This window comes from Drosophila miranda, chromosome 3 (assembly GCF_003369915.1).
Source record: "Drosophila miranda strain MSH22 chromosome 3, D.miranda_PacBio2.1, whole genome shotgun sequence".
Taxonomy (NCBI): Eukaryota; Metazoa; Arthropoda; class Insecta; order Diptera; family Drosophilidae; genus Drosophila; species Drosophila miranda.
In genome coordinates, this window is record NC_046676.1 from 5,203,843 (window position 1) to 5,215,717 (window position 11,875).

At 51.6% G+C, this 11,875-nt stretch overlaps 1 protein-coding gene across 3 annotated transcripts in view; it reads left to right on the forward strand.

Annotated features, from left to right (window-relative positions):
* LOC108159885 (protein prickle) overlaps positions 1-5,540 on the forward strand; it is a 53,328-nt gene extending 47,788 nt beyond the window's left edge. For all 3 annotated transcript variants that reach the window (XM_017293501.2, XM_017293499.2, XM_033390357.1), the window contains exons 3-6: positions 1,156-1,269; positions 2,359-2,487; positions 2,575-2,778; positions 2,847-5,540. In XM_017293501.2, the coding sequence (XP_017148990.1) occupies positions 1,156-1,269; positions 2,359-2,487; positions 2,575-2,778; positions 2,847-4,787 (2,388 nt within the window). In that variant the 3' untranslated portion in view covers positions 4,788-5,540. The remainder of the gene's footprint in view (positions 1-1,155; positions 1,270-2,358; positions 2,488-2,574; positions 2,779-2,846) is intronic.
* Positions 5,541-11,875: the final 6,335 nt, after the last annotated feature.

Below are 11,875 nucleotides of genomic sequence, written 5' to 3' on the forward strand. Positions count from 1 at the left end.
CTTCGCCTTCGCAGATGATAGTCGTATTCCTCGACTTAGAGAGCGCAGAGCCCAGAGCCCAGAGGTGGCTGGCCGGCCGGCGGCACTGGCTCTTACTGGTGACTGGTGACTGGGACCGGCTTATTGGACTGTGTCAATTAGGCGAAGGTCCACTGTGTCCGTCTATCTGAGAGTATCTATCGAATTAGATTGCGCTAATGAAAGCCGGGACTGAGGCTGGCACTGGGGCCATGGCCATTCTTCAATGCGAATTTGACTTTAATGGCCAATTCAATTGCGGCAGAGCTCTTTGCTGGCCATCGTGCCTTTTTCAATTATTTGCCAGGCGACCGAAAAAGCGAAACGAGCTCGTAAATTATTCGCGTGAAATATGCGACAATGCCAAATAAATCTTCCACAATCTTCGCCAGCAGAGGCCCCCAGCTTGGTCGCCCCCATCCTCCACCATCCCCCATTTGCATCCACTCCCAAATCTTTTTTCGTGAATATTTTCGCCATTTTCCACTGAACTTTTTGGCTTCCGTTAAAGCCGTCATCCCATCCCATCCCCCCCTATCCCATTCCATCCCATTGGGCCTATCAAATGTCTAGCATTGCATTTCTTTTTTCTTTCTTTCGGTTCGGGTCGGTTCGGTTCGCTAGCCTTTTTCTGTGACTTTACAAACAGAATTGAAAATTTATTTACAGCCATGTGGCAGCAATTTACGTTGATGCGGCATAAGCCATGTGTCAGTCACTCGCTGCGAGAGTTGGCATCTCCCTATCCCTCCAGCCTCCGTCCTCCGTCCTCCGTCCTCCGACTCCGACCGGCGAACGGAGAACGTTCTGCAGCCTGCTGCAAGCGTGGCCAATAAAGTTGGCTTAGCACGTTGTGCACCTTTCAACCTGGCTCAAATGGGGAAAAACGAAAGAGGAAGGAGGAAGGAGGAAACCAGAATGAAGCCAGAGAGAGGGAAATCAACGTAATAAAATCAAAAATCTTTACCCGCTGTGCCGTGGCTGTGGCAGCCGCCGAGTGCGACGAGTGCGACGAGCGATCTCCCAGGCTAGGCTCTTAACCCTTTGCAGAATCTCCTCTCCCCACCACTCCCTCCTCGGTTAACTGTATTTAAGCATTCCTCAATGTATTTCAATGTGGCTTTTTTTCTCCCGCAGGTCCGCTTATATTTCTCGCAAATACCCGACGACAAAGTGCCATACGTTAACAGTCCGGGGGAGCAGTATCGTGTGCGACAATTGCTGCATCAACTTCCGCCGCATGATAACGAGGTGAGTACACAAGAACGAAGTTGGGGGGACTCGAACTACCTGCCCCATGCTCCAGGGACTCGCTGGACCTGTCAATTTCGTGGCATTTATCCAAATGCTCGAGAGCATCGCATGGCGGCCGCTTTATCGTGATTGAAACCGACTCGAATTACGGGCTATGACATTTCAAAGTCAAATTGTCTGGTGATTTTTCCCACTCGCACATACACACATACACACACACACACACACACACACACCAGGCCACCCCACTCCCTTGGCACTGTGTAACCTTTAATTAATCGGGAAAACAAGTGCAGCCAGTGCCTGTGCCTGTGCCCGTGCCCGTGCCGGTGCCTGGGACCCAACTGAAGAGTTGGCTCTCGGTATTTAGAGCAGACGCAAAAACCACAAAAAACTATCCAAACAAAAAGGCCTGAGCGGATTCCCAGATATCAGTAACGTGGGCTGGCGGGACGGTCCACTGCCACTGCCAACACTGCTAACGATGGCTAGAACACTCATTGAAGGCCAAACTGGGTGCCCGAAAAAATAAGTGGAGGTAGCCGAAAAAAATTTGCATACAACACACAAACGAGACGAGACGGGATGCGATGGGATGGGATGGGAGGCTGACCGCAGTGGCTCCAGATGGGGCAGCAGATGGGGCAGCAGATTCCGATGGAGGAGATGTAAGAGATGGAGGAGAAGCGTTGATGGGCAGCCTTGGCTACCGGCTACCGTTTTGCCTTTTGCGGTTTGCTTTGGGCTTTGTGGGTTTGTGGATTGTGGATTGGTGGGGTCTGGGTATGTCTGGCCACTGGCCACTGGCCACCCCACTGACTGCTGATGTTGGATAGTCAAAGGCTCGCAGCCTTCAGTCGAGACAAACAATCTCCGCCTGTTCCATGTATGCGCTTCTTGGAAAGATCACTTGAGGCTGCTGGCTGCTGGCTGCTAGCGGCCTTCTGCCTTCTGCCTTCTGCCCACGGATTCTTCAAGATGTTGAGAGTCTACTTGAACATATGATTTCCCTGTCCAACGAACAGTCAAAAGAAAAGGGGGAGAGAGGCATCCCGAACGGTTTTCAGTTACTTTCTGTCATTGCAGGTTCGTTACTGTCACTCACTGACGGATGAGGAGCGCAAGGAGCTGCGCCTCTTCTCCACGCAGCGCAAGCGCGATGCCCTCGGACGCGGCAACGTCCGACAGCTGATGAGTGCCCGGCCATGCGACGGCGTAAGTACATATACCTGCCCCACATTCCCCATCCACATTCACATCCTACGAAGTCCAGCTCTGATACCAGACCCAAACTATTTGCAGTGCGACGAACTAATCTCCACGGGGGACATTGCCGTGTTCGCGACGCGCCTCGGCCCCAATGCCAGCTGGCATCCGGCCTGTTTCACGTGCTGCATCTGCCGCGAACTGCTGGTGGACCTCATCTACTTCCACCGCGATGGACGCATGTATTGCGGGCGCCACCACGCGGAGACCCTCAAGCCCCGCTGCTCGGCCTGCGATGAGGTAAGCCCTGATCCTGATTCTACTCTCATCACGGGAGGATTACGAGAACCCTGTCTTTGTCGTCCTAGATCATCCTGGCCGACGAGTGCACGGAGGCCGAAGGACGGGCCTGGCACATGAACCACTTCGCCTGCCACGAGTGCGACAAGCAGCTCGGCGGTCAGCGGTACATCATGCGGGAGGGCAAACCCTACTGCCTCCACTGCTTCGACGCGATGTTCGCGGAGTACTGCGACTACTGCGGGGAGGCCATTGGCGTCGATCAGGGGCAGATGAGCCACGACGGCCAGCACTGGCATGCCACCAACGAGTGCTTCTCGTGCAACACGTGCCGCTGCTCGCTGCTCGGACGCGCCTTCCTGCCCCGCCGTGGGGCCATCTACTGCTCCATCGCCTGCAGCAAGGGGGAACCGCCGACGCCGTCCGACAGCTCTGGCACCGGCATGTACACCACCCCCATCCCGCCCACGCAACGGGTGCGTCCCCAGACGCGTATCACCAGCAGCCACGCCTCCAGCTCGCCGCCCATGTCGCCGCAGCAGCAGCAGCAGCACCAGGCGAGCTTTAACCAGGCCATGTACCAGCTCCAGACTCAACAGCTGGAGGCGGCCGGAGGACCAGTGGTCGGCGGCAGTCTGATGGGACTGGGCGGGGAACTCTCATTGCTGGAACAGGCCAAGCAGAGCCAGAGCCAGAGCTACGCCACGTCCGACTCGGATGCGGGTGTGGTCAAGGATCTGGAGCACTGCAGGAGCGGCGACCATGCGGGCGGCGGGGACTTCACCGACTTCTCCGGCGGGCGAGCCACAAGCACCTCGCATAACATGTCGCCCCTGAATTCTCCCGGAGACTTCCAGCCGCACCTGATGCCCAAGCCCATGGAGCTGCAGCGCGATGGCGTCTACAACTTCAACGAGATGTCCTCGAATCTGGACACGGCCTGGCCGGCCAAGCCCCCGCTGGGAGCCACCCACAGCTACCAGCTGGAGCGGCAGCTAATGGAGAACCAGCACACCTCCAGCATGCCAGAACTGGCGGGGAAGGGTCCAATGCTGCAGCACCAGATGGCGGCCCACTTTGGTCAGCAGCCGGCGCTTCACTCCTCCGCCCAGCAGTTCCAGCACGAGTACGCGGACATCATGCACCCACCGCCCCCGCCCCCCGAAAGGGGTGCCGTCGGAGAGGTGCCAGAGCTTCCGACGCCCAACCTGAGCGTCGCCTCCACGGCCCTGCCCACAGAGCTTATGGGCTCGCCCACACACTCCGCCGGTGATCGCTCCCTAAACACGCCCCTGTCGGCGCACTCGGCCACGCACGGCCCCACGCACCCAGTGTCCATCCTGAGCGGGGCCTCCTCCTCCTCCCCCATGAGCGGAGAGCCGGCCAAGAAGAAGGGCGTCCGCTTCGAGGGAATACCGGACACATTGCCCCGCTCCCGCAGCTACTCCGGCAATGGAGCTGGCACGAGCGGGGGAGGCGACAAGGAGCGCGATCGGGATCGGGAGAGGGACAGAGATAGAGACAGAGACAAGGGTGGGGATAAGGATAGAGAGAGTGGTCGCCATGGGCCTGGACATTCCTCGAGGCGTAGACGTCGCCGCAAGTCCACCTCCTCCACCTCGTCCGGAAACCACCATCGCAGTGGCAGCGGCCACCGGTCGCACTCCACCACCCGAGCAGACACCTATGCCCCCGCCCAGCCGTTGTCCTCCTCCTACCAGGGCCCGCCCTCCGTCCTGCAGGCGGACAGCGAAGCCGCCCACAAGTCGCCGCGCCAGCAGAGAGAACGGGAGCGCGAGGAGTCGGCAGAGGAGTCGGACGTATGCTCCACGTGCTCCTCGAGCTCCTCCAGCTCCGAGGACTACATGATGATGTACCAGCTGCCGCAGCGGCGGCACTATGGCGGGGTGCGTGTCAGCTACGTGCCCAACGATGCGCTGGCATACGATCGGAAGAGGAAGCCCGCCGAGATGGCTGGCGACAAGGACAAGAACTGCATCATCTCGTGATGCTGCCGAACCCGAGGCCATTTTAATTAGAGCTGATTGCCGAGGACTAGGTCCAGGTGGATGTGGAGGTGAAGGCGAAGGCGCAGCCGCAACAGAGAGCAGGCGAAGCGTGGCAAGGAGGTTATTAATGAGGCGCCCTGGGCACTCCACTCCGATTCGAGCTGAATGCCGACGCTAACGAAGTAGCCACAGACCCTGCGAGGGATCATCAATTGTCCAGACCAGACCAGACCAGAACGGAACGGAATGGAATGGAATGGAACGGAGGCAAGAACTCAAGAAAGCAAAGCAAAGTTCAACTTGACATTAAGGCACACAGAGAAACATATGCAACTCTATCAGAGGACGAAACCATACAATAAGAGCCAGACGAGTGGGCTAAACACTGTTCCAAATACGAATCCCTAGATAAGCGAAAAGATTAAGATCATCTTGAAAACTATTTTTATATATTTTATGCATATTTTGGAGATAACCCTATTTATACATATGTACATCCAGAAAGTAAGAGAGATATATAATGAACTGTATTTATTGCATCCACTACATATAGTACGCGTATATTTTTTTTTTTTTTTTTTTTAGGATTTAAGGTACCAAGCTACACGCGTATATTTACTAAATGCGATGTGGCATCTTCGGAGCCGATGCTACACGATTGGGCTAATGATAAATGTATTAAAATAATTATACTTTAAGCCAATAAATTGTATTGCATTCTCTTGAATAAAGAGTTCAAAGAAGGTACACAAACACAGACTATTCTATAACTTAGGAAATGGAACTTCCCGAGGGTCAGTCCACTCAGGCCTGATCTTGGAGCTGCAACTACAAGGGACCCGCTACTCGCATCTGTAATTATGCATCGGATAATGAATACAAATTATGCATGTCGGGCATTTGCATTTGCATGCCGCACCACCACCAGAGGCAGCAGCAACACGAAAATTAAAATCGAAACTACTCGTACTCTTGCAACTGACAGCCAGAGAGTTCTGCCTGCTAATAAGTTGATGGCAAATTATGGCAGACTCCGACTCGGATATGGGAGCTGCAACTCAGGGATGGCATAGGGACTGTGGCAGCAGCGACGACGACAACAACGTTGCAGTGTTGCAAGACCCTGCTTGGAGACCATTGAGGTACGAGCAATCACATGCATGCAACGCTTGCTGCAGGGCGTAATTAGCAAGCAGGGATGGGGACTGGAGAGGAATGTCGAGTCGACTCCTCCTCCCGCTGCTGCCGGCCTGTTGTCCGATGCCTGGTTTGCTGGTTAGAATCAACATAGTCGCGCCTCGACCATCGACCATCGACCATCGAGCATCGGTTGAGCAATGTTTGCTGCCGCTTCGGCGGGGAGTCAACAAAATCATTGGCAGCTGTGTAATTTGTGGTAATGCTCCCAACTATGTCGCCAGGTCCGGCTAATGGCCACTTAATAATGCTCTCACTCCTCCTGAACGCCGCATGCCACCTGCATGGATCGGGTCGGAGCGATGCGACCAAGCGATAAGCGACCGAAATTGTCTGCGTCTGGCATTGATAAGCCAAATGACTTTGGCGTTAACGCACACACACACACAGACACACAGAGCCCCTTAGAATGAGGGCATGGGGCAGAGGCATCCCCCCACAACTCCCACTGCCACTGCCATCTGGATGCTGGACAGCAGCCGAGGGCAAGGACTCTGCCATCTCCGGGCACACGCAACTTTTGCAATTGTAATTTCGTAAAGTTTCTCCCCGGCTGCTGGGGATGGGGCGCAAATGCATTTGCCAGATAGATTTTTGTTGTTAGATGCCATTTTTCGTTATAATCCAGCGACGGGCAGCAGACAATGGGAAGGAGAGCTTTCACTGCTTTCACTCGATGCGTGTGCGCCTTTGTGCTTTATTGCATGTCATTTCCGTTGCCGTTGCCGTTGCCGGTCCTGCCCCAGCCCAGCGGCACACTTCCGATGATTGGTATGCTCCCGTAGTCTGGCTGGCATCCTGGCAACGGCAATGCAGTACAGCCACTACGTTTATCCTGCCACACACACTCACACACGCACACACCCACTTACACACAGACAATCGTACACTTGTACATCAGATATGGCAGAATTTATATTCGCATTTCCGACGCTCATTTTTATCATGACCGAAAAGTCCGAGTCCGAAACCACACACAGGGCACAGAGAGAGAAGGCACCCCGAGAACAAATTGTAATGTGCAGCTGCCACAGTACTTATTTGCGGCCATAGTCCTTGCCCTGGGCGTGGGTGGGGTGGGGTGAGGTGGCTGCCTTCTGGCTGGACAAATAAACAGGAGTCGAGGATGGCGCACTTTTATTGTGACCTGCGACAATCTGCTGCTGGCATTCTGGCTGCGCTTTTCCAGGCGATTGTTTTATGCGTTTTCAATGCGCTTTCCCCTGCTTTTACTGCTAAAAGCCATTGCAATGATGTGGGAAAACGGCCAGATATTAAAGTTGGCAGTCGGAAGCAGCAGAAAACACAAGAGGCTGCGGAAATCCATATAAATGTGCATACATAGGTACCGATTGCCGCTTTTGATTGTTGAATTTGTCTCTCTTCCATATATGTAACATTAAGTTTAAGTATGTATCTCCTGTGATCAATTGTTTTTCCCCTTAAATGTAAAACTAGATTAAGTTGCCACGAAAGGTAGCAGTAAACTTGTTTACAATAAAATACAAATTTTCCACATGAAAAAAAAAAAAAAAAAAAAAAAAATTTGTCTGGTTGTAAAACTGTGCAGCATACTTTTGGGCATCTGAAATAGGGCAAAAAACTATTTATTTAATCATTTTAAATCCAGTGAACCGCAAAATTCTCCTTTTCCCATTTTCGATTAGTTAAAAATGCACGAAAATTGACAGCAGAATTTATTATGTCTGACCAGAAGCCGAGGAAAAAATGTGCTGCACAAATAACTGAACTGAGGTCAATTTTGCAGAATTTCATAACCGAAATGTTATTAACTCCAGCAGAATGAAATGAATGAAAAGAGGAGGAAAACCTGTATAATTTATGTGGCCCAATGGCTAGCTTATTATTGCAGCAATTTCCCGCACTTTTAGCCCCGTCCATCCGCCTCACATCGCATCACCCCCTCCATCGATGGGTCCACGGGACTGGGGCTAATGGCGCAGCTTTCAGCAATTGTTTACTGGCCCATTAATTAATACAAATATAAATTGGCAATATGAGTGCGTGCTGCCCATATACCCACGTACGGAAAAACAATGAATCAAGTGTAGGCCCGGATCCGAACCGGTCCGGACCGGACAGGGCCAGACCATGCCCGTGCCAGGGGCTTGGTCGGACAAAGCGCATAAATAACCACGAAATGGCCGAGTAAAAACAGAGCAGAACAGCAGAAAAAAAATGTATGTATGTATTTACACCCTTCGCCTGGGACGTTTAATTAATTTTTAGCGTGTTTCGCAGACGTAGCGGCGGCGACGGACGGGGCCTCGAAAAACAGGCCGGAAAAAAAGAAACAATTGTTAATATTCGCCAGAGTCGAACACTCGCACAGCCCACACACGTTCATGCAGCCATTAGGGGGGATACATCATCATAACTAATAATAATCATGTGCCAGTCCCCACCCAGACCCTCCCCTGGAAGGACCTCGGGCTTAAAGAGATAGCGAAAGTCAGAGAGTGTCGAATTAAATTAAGCTTATTGATGGGGGGGAAGCTCCGGCCGTGTCTGGGCCAGTGGCCTGCTCTCAAGGCAACTGTTACCGTCTGGTATTTATCGCATCATACTCTGTGCATTAGCCGAGTCCAACAAGTCAGACCCTGCCCCACCAGCCCTATAGAGGCAGCCGGAAGACACTGTGGGTCCACAGTGTGCCAAACAAAATGGCAAATGGAGGGCAAAGATGCGACTCTCAAGGACATTATTGCGGACGCTTTCTAACCACTGTACAACTTCGTGCGAGGCATACCAATATCGGACCAGAATCATTAGCCGTTGGTGCGTTGGTCTCTGTGTAATGTGCAAATCTAATTAAAGCTGCACTGCCCATGGACTGGACCCAGATATCCCCATATGGGGGGAGTGGGTGGTTGCGGGGGCAGTTGCTTTGGTCAGTTGTAGCCACTGTCCACACAATAAATGCCACAAATAATCATAAAACTAATGCCACAGACGGTTCGCAGCTCCTCTTGCGCCCTGCTGCCCTGAGAGCTGCTGGCCAAAACCAGACCCTGACTCTGACTCTTCTCTCCGACTGACTTTCGTCTGTGTACTACACTGTTGCGTATTTATTATAGTTATATTTTTCCCTTTTACTCGCCGGGTGGCTTCTTCATTCGTATCTTCCTTGTATCTGTATCTTTTTCGGTCTGGGGCTGGGGCTGGGGCTGGGGCTGGGGCTAGGGCTGGCTTGGCTTGGCTTCATATTTCATTATGAATTTATGATCGGCGGTGCTTGTAATGTGTTTATTGGCCAAGCTCTGGCTTTGGCTCTGAAATACGTTTATCCGCTCGATCCTGGGGCTAGCTTTAATGCGAATTTCTGCGGGAGAACACTACTTTCTTGCCCCTGAACAAGAAACATATGTTCTTGCTATCAATGGCGTTTTTTTGGGCATCTCCAAGGAGGTTGGGGACTCTTAATTAAGTCGGGTCTCCCGCTTCCGATTCACTGCTTCGGTGGCCTAAGTAGCTCCGCTCCGCAGAGCCATCTACATAATTAAAATATGCAAATGCCGCCTAATCCGGCCAAGCGACACGTTCACGCAGACAAAACAAAACAGAACAGAACAGAGCTGAGTAGAGCTTGGATACTATTTGATATAGGAGTACGACTGGCACTGGGGACAGTCCAACAGCCAACAGCCTGCGATTTGCTTAAATTATTCATAGCCATGCAGTTGGCCTTGGCTGGGGGTGGGGTAGGGATAGGGGAGGACCGATTTTGCTGTAAGGTAGTAAATTAAATAAATGACTCGCCGTGAAAGTTTCAACGATCTGTGCCGAAACACTGTGCAGCAATTAATTCCTGGGACTGCTGCTGCTCTCCATCGACGCCCAAGTGTATGCTACACTTTTTCTGGCCCATCCTCCCACTTCCGCTTTGCTGGCATTTCATTCCCGCCCCCTCCCCGCGGCCATACGACTCGTCTGGCTAAAATATTCAATTATCGAAGTGGTGCATAGGCTCTGGCCCTGGTCTGGCCAACTTTGCATCGTTTTGCTTAATTGTAAAAGTTTTATGTGAGGCATTTTTTAAAGCCCAGCCCCAGCCCGGAAATTTTATTCGTGTTTTTTACAACTTTTTCTTTACCGGAATGGAATGTTGTTTTCCGCTTCCGTTTCTGTTATTGTCAGAGAGAGGGAGAAGGAAAAACATAATTTTTAATTTCGTGTGCAGCGCTTTTTATTGGTTTTTAATTTCGTTGCTTCAGACATGGTCCGCCGCTTGTCCTTCGCCAGCGAATGTAAACAGCATCCTTAGGACAGGAGCCAGAGCAACCTACTACAGCAACAAAACCAAGAAATGTGCTACACGCTTCGTTTTTTCTAGTGGCCCATTGGGTTGTCATAAAGCGTTAGCGTTCCCAACGATATCATCATCATCGGGGAGCGAGTCGGCAGAATCATTTCCCAAGGAGCCAGAATGGGGCAGTCGAGTCCTTCCCGCTGCGTGCAAATATACTTTGTCTATAGCTTTCGTTTTAATTCTTTTTCTGCTCGTCTTGCTTTTCCCTTTGCCGATGCCGATGCCGTCGCTGTGTTGCTGTTGCTGTTACTTTTTCATTACTTTGGCTTAAAATTGATATGGAACTTTTTGCTGGCATTCGTCCGGGAAGAGGTGCAGCCAGCCACCCACAGCCGTGCCATCAATACGTTTCATGTTTATTTTACCAGACACAAACACACACACACACACACACACACAGACACACATGACGGACTCCGCACTCCATCGAGCTGTCTGTCTGGGTCTGCGTCTGCTCATGCGATTGTGGCCAGTTGTTTGGTCGTCGTCGTTGCCGTTGTCGTTGCTTTCATGGGTTTTTAATTACGACAAGAATAACAATATCATGTGGACTCTGAGCTAGCCAAGCTCTTTCTGGCCAACTTTAAATTCAATGGCACGACAAGCTGCAGCTGGTCTTCGTTTGAAGACAATCTAAATCATAAATAACACGTAAATTCCAAGAGAAAATATAAATCAAATGTTATTTGCATCTCCCCTACGGTTTGAATTCAAAATCAAAACTTCACTCTCTCCCGGGAGGGGTGGCATAATTTGATTTCAGAATCGTTTATCTGTAAACTTTATTATCGCAGGCAGCAGTCAAGCAGGCAGGCAGGCAGGCAGGCAGGCAGGCTGGCAGGCAGCATCATCCGCAGCAGACGGAGTCCACAGACATTCTCTTGGATTTGACTCATTGTCGGAATAGCTGAAATATCGCTTAAATATTTGATGTATCATGCATATGCCATGAGCTGTCCCCCCACCCCCCGAGAGGTAAGCCCAAGAAAAAACAACCACTCAACGCCAAAAAAAGAAGAGGAGAAAAATGTAAAGCAAACATTGCGCATACGCCGCGCGGACCCGGCAGGCGGCAAAGCAACACTTGCTGCCAGTCGCACCCCTACAGTGCCCTGTCTGGTGTGCTGCTCCGTTCCTTTTTGGCAGGTGGCACTGGCACTACGCTAAAGCGCTAAACGTTGTTTGCCATTCGGATATCGGGAGTTATAAAGCATGAAATCAGTGCCAGCCACCGCCAGGCGATGATGAGGATAACGAGGAGATGGAGCAGGGATCCGTGGGCGTCGAAGCGAAGGTACAACTTGGCGGCATATTTAAATGTGGCTGCGGGGCAGACACTGGAGTTGGAGTTGGGGATGGAGCTGATGGGGTTGCAACGGAGCACGGAATTCTGTGTTTGCCATTCGCTTACGGACAGACCCCGGCAGACAGTCAGAAATGTGGAAAATGTCTCCACAGTTCGGCTCTTACTACAGACTTCGTTGTGTTTGGAATTTCGGTTAACAGGAATTTCGCATTTCCATCCGATAATCAAAATCTTGATCAAGTTCTAGGCCTGCCT